At 36.1% G+C, this 15,550-nt stretch overlaps 1 protein-coding gene across 3 annotated transcripts in view; it reads right to left on the bottom strand.

Annotated features, from left to right (window-relative positions):
- The window catches only part of LOC111875012, a 48,581-nt gene that overhangs the window by 3,616 nt on the left and 29,415 nt on the right, over window positions 1–15,550 (bottom strand). For all 3 annotated transcript variants that reach the window (XM_023871010.2, XM_023871012.2, XM_023871011.2), the window contains exons 14-20: window positions 12,422–12,772; window positions 10,264–10,464; window positions 9,166–9,319; window positions 5,518–5,680; window positions 3,841–4,002; window positions 2,247–2,487; window positions 1,609–1,716 (exon numbers count right to left, since the gene is read on the bottom strand). In XM_023871010.2, the coding sequence (XP_023726778.1) occupies window positions 1,609–1,716; window positions 2,247–2,487; window positions 3,841–4,002; window positions 5,518–5,680; window positions 9,166–9,319; window positions 10,264–10,464; window positions 12,422–12,772 (1,380 nt within the window). The remainder of the gene's footprint in view (window positions 1–1,608; window positions 1,717–2,246; window positions 2,488–3,840; window positions 4,003–5,517; window positions 5,681–9,165; window positions 9,320–10,263; window positions 10,465–12,421; window positions 12,773–15,550) is intronic.

The following is a 15,550-nucleotide window of genomic DNA, read 5'->3' as shown; positions in this document are numbered from 1 at the left end:
GTGTTGCTATGTAACGCTAGCGGAGGTAACCGCTGTTACTACTTGGTGACGTCACCGCTGTTGACTTGCGTTGCCTAGCGACCAGGATGCTAGGACTCGGCTAACATCGGCTCGCTTCGGCTTCGCTCGGCGCATCACGGCTGGCGGGGGGGGGGAGGGGCGTCATCCATAGCTCAGCACGTCACACTATATACATAAATATTAATGTTTCCAGTTTTGCAATTATATTTAGAGTGATTACAAAACTGCAACAATTTTGTTCTATGACATATATTGAATTCACAGTAACACTCCACATTTCATATATTGTTCGATTATATCAGACAAATTAATAATTATATGGAACCTGTTAAATACAATATATACTCATAAAATGTCATATCATATACTATATAGTATATACTATACAGTGAGGCAATTTTAGTGAGATAAAAAACACCTGATGATGAGTGTATTTGGACAAAACATGGGGTGAGGAGGAAGGATGACTAGAGAATAAGTTGCATTTAAGAAGGAAATATTTGTGAAATAAGTGGTAACAAAAATCTTTCTCCTTAAACAAATTACATAATTACATTGAAGCATACTAACCCATATTTGTACACGTATGATACATATAGAGTGGACTAGAACACCTGATTTCATACTAATTGCACTTTTCCAGAGTTCTCTAATCTTGCACTTTGTGCAATATAGAAAGCCAAGAAAAAATTTCTTAGCAACTTTGTATATGGCACCTTACAAATGGTAATGATTCATCCATTATTTTCACCAATCAGAATAATGTTGTGTGGAGTATTTTATATAAACTCAGTTACTATAATAAAAAAAGCTGTATATTTTTCCAAACACTGATCATCATGTAAAACCCATGAACCTGTAGTGAATAACACTATAACATCAAATCTCATTAATACTAGTACATAATGCTTGTGACTAGTATTCAGATGGTTCCCACTTCTAAAGTTAGCAGGGATACACACTATCCAGAATGAGATTTTTCATGGTTTTTCTCAGTCCCTCCAAACAAAAAGAACTTCAAGTGGGTCATGGACGTTTTCTTCCACATCCTATGTATTCCATCCATCATTCATTTGTTATCCTAATATTTTACATTTAACAGTATCTTTAAATAATTCACAAACAGAAATAAATAGCACTAGCATAATTTCCTTTTACATATAAATACACTACTGTCTTTAACCGGTTGGCTTGGAAGTACAGAGTTTCAAGATAGTAATCTATAATGCCACATCCTTCATACTGAATTTCATGCAAATCAAGACAATAACTTCCATCACAATAATGTCTACTTAACTTGCTCAAATTCTGAGCAGATATATGCAGGTCAAAGTCATAAAAGAGGTCTAGCAAATTACCTTCAGAACACTAAGTACCTTCATTTAAATTAAAGAAAAAATTGTTAACACCTACTGATCCAATTTTTCTATTGAGATCTAAAAGTAAGTTATTAAACTGCCATATTATCACCTGGGCTGACCAATTAAGAATTACTGGAAACAATATGACCTTGTTAATTTTCATACAAAATTTACTCGTTATAAAATTCCTTTATTTACTCTATATCTTGCCTTCCCAGATACTTACTTTGAGTGAGCATCCAGAAGGAGAGACAAACAATGTTTCTCATCTTCCCCATCAGGACAGTCAAGTTCACCATCACAAACAAAGTCCTGAATTACACATTTTCCTGAGCTGTAAACAATAAAAATTAAATTTATATGATTGTAGAGCTGTTAATTCACTGTGGATAATATTTTCAACCCTTTCTCAACTTTTTTAAACAAAACAGAAAATCAAACTGAACTTCATAGTGTGAAGTTTGTAACTCTGACTCACAGTTCTGTCACATCATATGTCTATTTTTAAAGGGACCATTTCCACATCCTAGGTTTGTTACCTGTATGGATATATGGAAAATAAAGGAAATGAATGAAGTTATTGCAGTGTTTTAATGGACTCTGCATTTCCTCCTGCAAAGTGAATATGATGTGGAAAGATGAAATGAATCAATATACAGCAACTCTGAACTCTTCAGGGTGGGTGGGAATAAGTTTAAATGCTCAGAGCCCATCCCATCTCAGTGTATTTTCATCAAAATTTAATGACTTATCAAAATCAGACACAAGGGGTTTTTCACCCTTAAGTTCAGTAAGGACTTATCCCCGGTGTATGTTTGAATGATGCTGTTAAAATAGAGTTAAAATCTGGCAAATATATGTCACCTTTCACACTTGAAGTCAATTTCCTTGCACTGGCAGATGTCTGGGTTCTCATCTGACTTGTCTTTGCAGTTTCTGTGGCCATCGCACACACGTTCAGGTGCTACCAGTTTAAGATAGCTTTCACAGTTGCAAAGCTCAGGTTCATCACTTCCATCGGAGCAATTTTTGTGGCCATCACAGAATGAAGATTTGTCAACACATTCACCATTATTACAGCGCAGCTGGTCCAGTTTGCACTGTGCTGTAAGAACTTACATCACTGAAGTTTCTACTGTGCTTACACTTTTCACTTGATAGATGAACACACTTATGCTTACTCATAGTGCTGTTAAGGTCTTAGGATCCATAGGCATAAGAATAAGGGGAGAAAATACATATACAAAATCTGGTATGAGGACCTGGTAGTGAAGATCATTCAGCAAATATAACATAGGAGTGAAGGAAAACATTAATCTAATTGTGAGGATATAAGGTTATGGTGTTTAAATTAAGATGGCTAAGAATAGGATGAAACTATCAGTTTTGCAAGGTGGTAACACTAAGTTGTTAAATTACAGCTAAAAGAAATAATAATTGCTGTCAAACACAGCATGTGACAATTTAAAGATGCAGTTCAAACTGAAATCAGCTGTGTGTTATCTCTTATCTCTTATTGTTCTCTTTTATCCCTGTAGACCTTGTAGGTGTCCTGTTTTTAGTTATCCAAATTATACAAACAATCTTATGGCTAAAATGAGACAATTATTCTACACCATGGAAACAGGATGAATGAAGACAGGTGGCTAAAAATAACAAGGATTTGAAAATTTATAGGGTAGAGAACAAGCAAAAAGCTACAAAGAAACTGGAAAGAATATTTTGAGACAAGTAGAGGCAATAATTTGTCAGATTTGAGGTTCTCACAGTGGTGGTTATTAAGACTTCTGAGACAACACTCTTTAGTATGTTGAAAATCAACTGATGTTTCAGAGAAACATGTAGCCTCCACCATCAAGACTGAAGAATAGGCCAAGCTGCTTGCTTCATGCTGGTTTCNAATTCCACAAGATTTACCTCAGTGTCATCCTTCCATCTATTTCTGGACCTTTCAATAGACAAAATTTGAACTCGAACCTACCAATAACGTTACTGAGAGCCCCCCGCCCCGGCCCGCAAAAAGAAAGAAAGAAAGAAAGAAGGAAAGAAAGAAAGAAAGAAAGAAAGAAAAAAGAAAAAAAGTGATGCTTATAAACTGTATTATATAGTACAATTTCCTGATTATTTACTGTTTTGATTGTGTGGTGGGTGATCTTGTAGTTTCATTTTATAGGGAATAATTTGTCAAGTCAATTGTACTGTCATGTAAATGTCCACTTCAGTTTAAAGTTTATAGTTCTCATGCTTATGCCATGTAATTAAACTTACAATTTCTGTACTTTGTGTTAAATGATAGAGCTGCCAGTCAGTACTGTGTACTATACTGTGTACAAAGTATGGAAATCCTTTGTTATAAGAATTATTTAAATAAGGCTTTTCTTATAAACTTTCTACTTCCTATGACAGTATCATCACAACATATATGCAAATGAAGATGTTAATGAGTAGACAATCCTACCACATTTATTCTGTTGGCATTGAGTACAGTAGGTTGTACTCTCATCAAGACCATAACGGCAGTCTTGATAACCATCACACACTTTCTCGGGTGGAAGGCATTGCCCTAATGGACACCAAAGTCCACTGCATACTGGTACCGCAGCAGGATCCACTCTCTCCCCTAGAACAATATGAGCTTGTATACAATTATTGTAAACTCTGCAGTAACAACAAATGTCATAAATATCTGGGATATACTTGTATACACAAAGAGAAAGTTATGTGGGGACCTGATATTTTTCAAACATTTAAACAAAATAATGCAGCAAGAAAGAACTGACTAAACTAACTAAATACAGCAAAATCTTTATACCAACAGCATCTCAAGAATTATGAATTAGTAATTACACAATTTAATTTCTAAAACAAATTACATCTGCAAGACAAACATCATATCACAACTTCTGTACTTGTAAATATATAAAATACTGTGGCATATTTGCTGAAGGCATAACGTGGAAGCCAGCAGAGAGAATGCTAGGAATGGTTCTGCAAATAAGGGCTGTTCCTAGGCAAAGGCTCAGTAGCAATCACATGGTCACACCAAAAGACATGAATGCAACATTGGAGTAAATATGGAAGTGGTGTTTTCTACACAGTCCTTGCTGAGATGTTATAAGCAGGACCAGAAATGCTGCAAATATTTTCCACCAGAGCCCTGTGAGACATAGGAGGCAACAAAAAGGGAATCGAGGGAATGGAGGTGTAACTGGGTCACCTTGTTCTTGGGGGATATAAATATGGTGACCTCGCTCTCCAGGTCTGGGGAATTTGAGACAGTAAAGTATGGTCATGAGTCCCGCAGGACTTGGATCCAAGAATGACTGTACTGCTGACACCAAGACAGACTGGTTGGATGGCTGTCAGCCATAACATAATTTTGACTTTAGCTTAGGTTCAGTGGTATTTATATGTTGCTCTTAGAAGTTGGAGGCTGAGGCTGGAGACAGTTCAGGAAGTCAGAGGAAAGGGAATGTCCACCATTGGAAGCCGTTACCAAGCACATGCAGTGAAAACGTGACTGTGGGCATGAATGTGTGTGTGTGTGTAATGGAGAACTCTAATTGTAGTTGCACACTCTATCAAAGAGCCCAATAAAGCCGTTCATCAATCAAAAATCCATCTATAGTCACTCTATCATATGGCAATATATTTCAAAGAAAACTTGGAGATTATTAATTCTTATCTCCTTACAAGTCCTGATGTCTAACTCCAGTGATTCATAGATATTAGAATAGAATCAAAGGCTAAATGTAGATTTAGTGTGGATGCTACGTTGTTTTACGTTCTGTAATAGAATTGTCTTAGGAAGAGTTGCAAAATTTTCATGCACAGTATTTTGGGACCATCCATTAATTGGTGTTACTGGCATTCCCACCTCAGAATTTGTCACTACCATAGAGATCAGGAGGATTATAGAGGCAATATTGTCATATCAAATTACACAAAACTCATTAAATTGGTGTGCAAGTTATTGGAAGGGGACAGACATGTGGAGATACTATAAGCTTATTTTTCCTTACACAACAAAGAAAATTAGTGAAATACCTATAAACATATAGTTTTCTCAAGTTATGAACATTCATATTCATGAAATTTTTACTTTATTCCACAGACATGGCTGCTTTTACTTTACCCATAATATTATGCAGTTTTTCTAGGTTCCTAGTAATGGCAGTGATGTTTGTGGTTCCTTGGAACCCACAGATGCCATCAGGTTCATAAAACACAGCAGCTGGATACCAGCCAACATCTGCACGGCACTTAACAACACCACTCCATGGGCTGTTCTCATTGTCCTAAAAGTGGCAACATAATACCAAATTCCATTATGATCATCTCTTAAAGAGCAGATGTAGCAGTTTCACCATGGGAGCAAAATATTCTTAAGATAGCAAGACCTGCATTTACACCTTGAATATCTGAGGAACACCCATCTTTCTGTCATTACTTTGATGTCTAGTTTTCTTATAATAATGCAGTCAGGAGGGGAATAATTTGATAAAATGACCTGTGAATATATTTGAAATTTTGCATACTCAACAGGTCTATGTGATATCAAGGCAATGGTTGATAGTGAGAATAATATGAACAGTTATCACTGTTTCTTATTTCTAGCCTGTAATACAACATGTCATTACACCAAATGCTGAAGCTAGAACATTGTCTTACAGATGAGACATGACTCTGCCACTATCTTTATATAACTAGAGTCAAATGGGTAATCAGATAATTCTTCAGGATAAGTGAAGAGGCTGTAATTCTTATCTTTTTTTAAACTTTATTAATGACTCAGTTCTGCTCAAACTTTCTGAAAAAAATATGAAATTATAGCTTCAACACCCTTGCAATTCATAACCAAAATACAAAAATATATTCCAGTACCTGGGTTGTATTTGAGGGACACTAATAGCCATTTCCAACCTGAGAGATCACTTCATGTTTTTGTATACTAAAAACGATCCTGCTATTTCTTACATCACATTTTATCAGTAGGGTTCATGACAGAACTAGACAAACCAGTGTGTATATTTTTTTATATATTTGAGTTGTAGCATAAATATAAGGATACTGGTTTTATATGTAAGTCATATTTGGAATTTGTTGTGTGTTTGAGAAGGGTTTCTTAGAAATATAAAGTAGAAGTTATGTAGCTATCTGAATGAGCTTAACAAAATTACAAGTCATTAAAGTACTGAATTTCATGCACTTTGAATGCATTAACTGTCTGAATTCCATTCAGTTTCAAGGTTCATTCAGCTTGTTGTTGTATTTTATCGTCCTGTTGCACTGATTTTCATCCATGATATGTATACAGTTGCTGTCTTGTAGTGCTCTCAGTTTCACCTGTTATTTCACGACATGTTTCGGCAACATAGTGCCATCATCAGGTGTCCTAATTACGCTAATCTATTTCATTGCTTGCCTTTATAAAATTTTTAAAAAGTATTTAAAAAGTGCGTATTTGTCAACTATAATGAATATACACACACTAAAACTTAATATTATATTTGAGCATCCTGTTACACTCGCACAATATATATAAGATAAACACCGTCTTAAGTGTAACAATTTTATTGTAGTTCTTTCTTCTTTCCCCTCACTCCACACTACACGTTTCGGCCCTAAATGGCCATCATCAGGTGTGTATTCTTACGTAGCTGTTACACTGCCTGTTAAAATTTAAAATCACCATTCTTTCTAATTGTATAAACTGTTTGTTAACCTACACACGTTAATTTTGAGTTCTATTTAGCACTTTTTTTAAAAATTTAATTCAAGTTAAAGTATCTATAAAATTTCTGTTCTTTTCCTTTTTCAAATTTTAAAATTAAAATTTTTCTTCTCTTTTACATAGGGCATGTACCCTGAGAAAAAAAAAAGAGAAAAAAAAGAGAGAACAATTTTAAAATTTGAAAAAGGAAAAGAACAGAAATTTTATAGATACTTTAACTTGAATTAAATTTTTAAAAAAAGTGCTAAATAGAAATCAAAATTAACGCATGTAGGTTAACAAACAGTTTATACAATTAGAAAGACTGATGATTTTAAATTTTAACAGGCAGTGTAACAGCTATGTAAGAATGCACACCTGATGATGGCCATTTAGGGCCGAAACGTGTAGTGTGGAGTGAGGGGAAAGAAGAAAGAACTACAATAAAATTGTTACACTTAAGACGGTGTTTATCTTATATATACTAAAACTTAAGATTATTCATCTTATGTGTCATAATTAAAACTTGTGTGTGGTTCTTCCACTATGGGGGTCGTTTTTCTTATATTCTGTGTAAACCGTGTCTTGTGATGTGTGTTCCCTTCTTAGCTGCGAGTGTTGTGAAATTGAGTGCACTACAAGATGGCAACTGTATACATATCATTCATTCAGCTTGATGATTGCATATCCTCCTTCCTTACTGTGTCTTCCAAACATACATACTTTCTGCATATATGGCTTATGTATGCAGTTTTTCTTTTCTTTTTGGATCAAAGTGTGACACTTGCACTTTGAAGGCATTAACTGTCTGAATTCAAATCAGTTTCAAGGTTTATTCAGTTTGATGATTGCATATCCTCCTTCCTTACTGTGCCTTCCAAACATACATACTCATACTTTCTGTATATATGGCTTATGTATGCAGGTTTTTTCTTTTCTTTTTGGATCAAAGTGTGACACAGTTTCCTTTTCTGTAATTTTTTCTCTACATGAAACTTTCCATTCCCCCCCCCAGAACGTGTCTAATATAAGACAATCTCATGTGTGTCAGCAATTCTGCACCCTGATCTGTATATAGATGGTCAGTAGGTTTAATGCTTTGCTATTTGCTTTAGGAATTCAAGCCAGGGAACATGTGAATTCTTCTTGTATGAATTACATAGAATCAAACTTGCCAAATTACAATTTCAAAAACCATTAAACCTGTTCCTCCTATAAAGATTGTTGGCAACAGCATAACTTGACTGGAAAACACTATCCAAACTAGTACCGTCATTGGTAAGTTCCTCTTCGTTGTGACTTTAAACTTGCTCAAAATCACTGTAATATATTTCAGAAACCATTATCACTAAAAGGTGCATAATCTTCACATCCATCTCCATCACTACCTTCTTCATTGCCCAGATATACTTAGATAGATTGCTCAAATTCTGATCACCACAGACCACTGCATGTGAGGTTCTTGGAATGTAATCCATCAAAGTAGTGGGCAGGTTTGGTCTGTCAAGTCACTGTATGTCAGGTTCTTGGAATATATAGTCCATAAAATTATTACCCAGGTTTGGTCTGTCAGACTACTGTATGTGAGGTTCTTGGAATATATTAGTACTCAGGTTTGGTCTGTCAGACCACTTGTGCAATTCAAGAGCAAATAATTCACCTACAATGAAAGATACCAGCCAGCTGAAGTGACAAGGAGGTTTATTATGTGATGGAAAATAGTTAAATTGAGCCATGCATGTACTGGTGAGACTGATAATGAAATACAATATGTCTGATATACTACTGCAGTCTCACATATCAGACCTAAATACTTAAGGGTTAAAGTATAGCTGTGCCTACTAGAGTATACTAGTCTCACCCATCCAATTGCACAGGCTGTGGAATAATACACCAACATAACTGGGTTTGTTTTCTTGAACACAAAATATGTTTTCATTGTTCCTCAGCTACACCTATACATTCATGCAACTACTTCTCACACATTTGGATTAAAGAATTTAATTTATTGAGCTAAGTAGAGACTAATTATCAAAATAAAATGCTGGCTGCCTCATCACATAGGCCTACCTGGCAGGTTGACCTTGCTTTGTACTTTCGTTTGAAACAACGTTGAGTTGGGTCACAGCCTGACAATACTGGCTGCAAGAATATAGTTTTGGTATCTCCCGAAGAATCTCTGCCAACTGCAATACATGTCTCTCCTTCTGTTGGATCTTTGTAGCTGCAATAGATGAAATCATGGCCTCACAAGCTGTGCTGTGTACAACTCAGTCAGAGCCAAATGAGGAGCATCACACAGTCATTAATGTACAGTTAGGCACTTGTCTGACTTTCAAGTTTCTCAGTTATGAATACCTTCCTAGTATTTATTTCCTACAATTTTAAGTAAAAATATAAAATTTTATTTCCTTATCACATATCTATATTCTTACTTCACAGTTTGCTTTAAAAATACACCTCTGAGAAGGATAAATATCATACCTGCCCCTCTTATTTAATAATTTTCATTTGTATTATGAATTAACAAATCAAATTCTTATTTTTCACAAAACTGCTTGTCTTCCAGATCTGATGCTTCCATGTGAGAACACCAGAGATTATCACAGTAATCAGAATAATGATTACATTCTTCTGAAATGTGACACCTTGTAATTTGGTAGATGGATATCAGTGTCTTGGAGGAAACTGCTGCCTCCATCTTCAGGTTAGAAGAGTTCTACATTTTTATTATGTGAAACCCTCTGCATATTTCAATTCAATCCTCTTCTGAAGTTAAAATATTAGTACCATAAAAAGAGAAAATTTCACAAAGAAATATGACATGACCACAAGAACTATTCTAAACCAAATTCACTAATGGACAGCAAGGATAGATTTGTATTTCCATTCACACAGACCTGTGCAAGTCAGTGATTAACTCCATATAGTAGGGTCATTGTTAAGAAAATGATAATAGGTTAGCTGGTCAAGAGGGAATTTTCATTTTTATAGAACCAAAACAGTGGTTACTCTGTTCACAGAAGACTGCAATTTGCACCAAATCCTTAGCCAGTTGAATAAAATCCATACCTTCATACTGTACTTAAGATTCGTTTTAACATTATTTAATATTAATTTCCACCCATGCCTAGGTCACCAAGAGTCACGTTTCATGAATAAACTTACAAGTGGGCCAAAGTAATTGGGTGAATATGACGAGAGATGTCCACTTCAGCATCAACTCCTATATCAATATGCAAGAGGAGGGCATCAGTGTATGGTACTCTCCTCATGTAGTCCACTCTTCGTACCAGCTCATATGGACTCTCGGTTTTCAAATCAATTCTAGGTACACCTAAAAGCACTGCCACATAAGATTCATTTAACCTGAAACATAGGAGCGTAGAAATGTGTCGTAAAAGAATTCGTAACTGAATATATTTTAAAATATTTCTAATTTGTTCTCAAAAATGTGTTATGATACATCCTGTATGATTAACAAGAAATAAATTAACATTTTACATAAGAAATTTGTTGAATATATGCAAAAATGAGAGAAGAGAGATTTACAAAAGGATAATCAACTACAACAGTTACTTCACACAGCCATAGACAAGAGTAAATATAGGATACCCATGCTACATATTACTGCCATTGGCAAGAGACAAAGAGCTAGCAAATGTATGAAAGAGTTAAAAATGTCTGTTTCCAGTGTTACATGTTTGAATATCCCATCATGTGTCACAGCATTTGTCACATAGTGAAAGCATATTCTGATACTGCTTTGCAAGAAGACTCCCTTTACTGAGACAACAGGATATCTTTACAAAATAAACAGAGACTGGTATCTTATTCCAGTGCAGAGGAAAGCTTATAGCCATCTACTTTCATCACTTTATGAAAATGAAAACTTTGCTTCAAGCTCAATGAAACGTATGAAGAATACAGGGGTCTAGGATGTGACTCTATGTAACCTGCTGTAAGTTTACTGATGTTTCTTTGGAATATGCTGCCTCCATTTTGAGAGTCAAAGAGTAAGCCAAAAGAAAGCAACAGAAAACAGTAAGCGGTAAGCAGAGTGACTCTCCTGTGGAAGAACCTGGTTTAGATATAGACCTGGGAAAGGCCCAGGGAGAACAAACATAAGCAAGGAGAACAGTAGTTAATGGAGGCACTTTCAAGGGTCATACCTGAAGAGTGCAGAGATGGGATAAAGCGAGAGACACAGTGGTACAAGTGACCAGGTGAATTGGTGGACCTGGAGATTGACAAGGGCAGCAGGAACGGTACAGTGGGCGATGGAAGGAAGAAGCTGGTGGATGCCCTGAAGATAGAGTATATAACAGATTAACAGTTTAGTTGGAAAACTACATCATGAGAAGCCATATAAAGAGGGTTCCTGTTTCTTTCAGGGAATGAATGGAAGGTTTTCGTGACATGCATAAGCAGAAGCCCTGCTCCCACTCCATTTTTTGGGGATGGAGCTCAATCTCAGTCACCTTCCTGATGATATAATCCACTTCTCTGGATCTGATGGAAGGATAATGATGTCTGAATAGGATGCAAGTTGATGCTGCGCCCTACATTGGCTGACTTGTCTGAACATTTAAGGTAGATATACTGATGGCGTATTTTTGTCTTGATGTCAATTATGCCTGTGTCTCCATTGTAGATCTCACCACTCACAGGGGGAAGCTGTATACAACCATTGTATTTAAACAAAAACAATACTTGAGCCTGGGGTTCTTCTCAGTAATATGAGCACTGTCGATGGCTTCTGTCTAAGCAAGTCATGGAAACCTCCATCCATTCCCTGGAAGAGTGCAGAGAGCCTCCCTCATATTATTTCTCATTCTGCTGCCCTCAACTAGGTCATTAGGCTCATTATACACTGCCATTTTCATGGCATCCATCTGTATGAGTTTTTCTTCCAGCTCTACCACCATATTTCATGGAACCCAAAACCTCATGACTGTGTTCACAAGAGGCTGCCACTGGTCTCTGTCCTGAGCCAGACAAATCCAGTCCTCATCCTCACAACTTATTGCTTCAAAATCTACTTTCATATATTGTCCCATCTATGACTAAACCTCTAAAGTGGTCTTTCATTTAAGTTTTCTGGTAAATTTTTATTCATTTCTCATCTCTCCCAAGCAAGCTATAACCTACTGATTTCACTATGGCCACCAAATGAGAAGAAGACTTTTACTGTTGTGACTTAAAACTGCGTGGCCTCTGACCATGCAATATACTTAAAGAATACACTCTGATCAACCCTAGATATGACCCTAAAAATGAATGATCTCTCAGGTCAAATTCATCTGAGTTATTTTCAAAAACTTACAAAATGTTGCCCATGATTACTGCATCAGTCAGCAACCAGTGGGTGTTAAGGAGAGTGGCTCCACACGTATATTTTCCTAGTACATAGACTGCTGCATGCCATGGCCAATCATATTCCTCTCCTACATTTGACCGTGTATGTAGCTGGAAAGCAGATGCGACATGCAGTAAACGAGGCCAGCATTCCACTTCTAAGCCAGTACAAAATTGCTGTGGCTCCTTAATAACATTAGGGTTGGTTATGTCAGTGGAAATATCTACATTACCAGCAGAGACATTATATGTTGGTTGTTGTATTATTTCTTCCATAGCACCACTCTTCACTGTGATTTCACTGAATTCACTGAAACTACTGTAAGAGAGACAATGATACCATTAGTATGTAGTGTCCACAGTTGTAAACCAAAATATAAAATTCAGACTGCAACAATATGAGTATTCCATATATGCTAGAGTCATACAGCTGGCAAAATTAAATAATGCTTAACTTATTAAGGACTAATTGCCTGTAAAGTAAAGCTATCCCTGTAACAGACCATGGAGACCTGTAGGGTTGTGAGATGTTGAGGGTCCCACATTATCTAAGACTATTGGCTCACAGATGGCGGTAAGTTTGTCAGCCTTGCACACTAGCTGCCCTTTATCCCCAGGAAGATTCTTGGTACTCATTTCTGTTAGAGGCTGAGTCGACCTAAGGGCCATAGTGCGGCTCGAAGTATTAGGTAAATTGAAAAATCCACCTCACTGGGATATGAACCTACAACTTTCTGGTTTGTATCAACCAACTATACTACTGTGTTCCCCAACTAATTGCCTGTACCTCCAGAAAATTTCAATATGAATTAAAGTAAGGTATACAACAATGGATCAGAATTTTATGGATTTTTTTTGTGATACCAAAAGCTACAATATTCCAAAGTATCTCCTCATAATTTAAACAATTATCATAACAGTTCTGCTGTTGACACTTATTTGGAACTCTTCAATTCCAATGTTACATTTTGGATGTTCTCTGGTATCTCCTGAAATATTTCTTTTGGATACTTTCCAGTTGAAAAACACAAAAGGAAGCAGTAGGTGCTAAACCTGGTGGTTAAGATGAGTGTCGTGAAAAATGGCTGAATATTATGTTCAGTAAAGAATTCCGTCAGACAGAATGCCAAATGTAATACTTTGTCATCATATGACATCCATAAACCAGATTTAAGCTCTCCAGGTAACTGGCATTGAGTTCCGGGTTCCAGCCCACAGAGTTTTCAGAATAGCCATAAACAACAACTTACTGGCAATGTGTCACGACAAACTTTTTCACAAATCTGAGGAATTGTTTCCCAGTGTATAATTATGATGACAGCCACAAATTTATTAATTTTAAAATCACATTAAATATTTTGCAGTTTGTGTTATTGATCTTTCAAGTTACACAGACTTCATGCACACATACTGTTCCACAATGTCAGCCATTACACTATGTGATAACTCACGGATGAATTCATATCTTACTGGCAGAACTCAATTTGTGGAAGTACAGCATTTAGATGAAAAGACCGCAAATATAAAGCCATTTGTTTCATTGTGTACAGAAATAAAATATGGTGTACTTCAGGGTTCTGTTTCGGGAACCCTTTTCTTCCTGTTGTTTATAAACGATTTTCCCAAAGCTGTTCAAGAAGCTAAGGTGGTGTTTGTTATTTGTGGATGACACAAATATATTTCTCATTGACAAAAACCTTTCATCTTTAAAAGAAAAATCACTAAAAGTCATGAAACAATTAGAAAACTGGTTCCTAACAAATAATCTTATAATAAACACTGAAAAGACTAAAGCAATACTATTTCAGGGAAGATGATCTAGTTTTTACTCATGGACCCATTCTGTATTTAAAAAATAACTTACTTATCAAATTTAAAGGTTTTAGGTATGTAACCGTTCCACTGCTACGCAACTTATTTATGTAATCAACTTTATAAATTTGAAAGCTTAATTGTTCAAAATGAAATGCAGTGAACAAGGGTAGTGAAACATGGTCAATTCTTGTATGTAAGAGAAAGCGATTTCTCAAGCTTACAACAAGAGACAGGAAGACACCCTTCAAAGGTTTATTAGTGGAAAGCTGCGTTAAAGAATAGGGTAAAGAAATCTTTTGTAAATTCAATACTTGGCAGTTTGTACATGCCATAACTTAAAAAAAGAGTGAAGTTTTTAGGGCCCAAGCGACGCGTAAGCATTTGTCACTTTCTGACAGAAATACGTTGGAGTCAAAAATCCTTAAACGCTTGTAAGCTTTAAGCGGAGTGGAGGAATATCTAATTAAGATACTCCTATTTTTCAAAATTAGCCAATCACTAAAATTTAAGGGGTGACAGGGCAGTGATGCTGGAGAAAGCAGGAATTGAAGGTTTGAGGAAGCGTCATGTTTTAGCATCAGTCGGAAAGTGGGACTCGTGAGAACCAAACGTAAATTCGGAAACCGGGAGGTGATAGATGTAAATTCGGAAACCTGGAGTCGTTAGAATCAGCCGCAAAAAGTTATACATCAGGCTCCAAAGCAGTTAGACATAGAGGTTACTAACACTGAAACTGTATCAAAAGTGATTAAACAAGTGTTCAATATAATTCGTCCAAACTTGAGATGTGCTTGTGATTTGTGGTGTTAATTTATTCCTTTCTGAGTTGTGGCCCGTTCAAGGCTCTGAGATAAGAAGTACTCAGCTCTACCAAATCAACAAAACCCCCTTCTTTTAAAATTAACCCTGAGATATTTAGCAACAAGAAAGAAGAACCTAAAGAGGCGACCTAGCGTGTGAAGAGGAGGAGGAAGAAGAAGAAGAAGAAGAAGAAGAAGAAGAAGAAGAAGAAGAAGAAGGAGGAGGAGGAGGAGCGAAGAGTTAGCAAGAAGGGCGGTAAGAGGTATTTATATCACAGATAACTTAAGCTCGGCCCCACACACACAATATCTTTGCTATAAATTAAACAAAGCTCTTTATTTGATTAAATCCATATGAGACTCAGTAGGTTTACAAGTGCTAAGAAATGTTTATTTTACTAAATTTTAATCTATACCGAAATCTGGTTATATTTTTTGAGGGGGGGTAAATAACAGTAATACAGTCTTTAAATTACAAAAAA

The sequence above is a fragment of the Cryptotermes secundus genome, unplaced genomic scaffold (genome assembly GCF_002891405.2).
Source record: "Cryptotermes secundus unplaced genomic scaffold, Csec_1.0 scaffold973, whole genome shotgun sequence".
Lineage (NCBI taxonomy): Eukaryota > Metazoa > Arthropoda > Insecta > Blattodea > Kalotermitidae > Cryptotermes > Cryptotermes secundus.
Note: the sequence above shows the minus strand (reverse complement) of the source record. Positions and strands in the feature narration are given on the sequence as shown.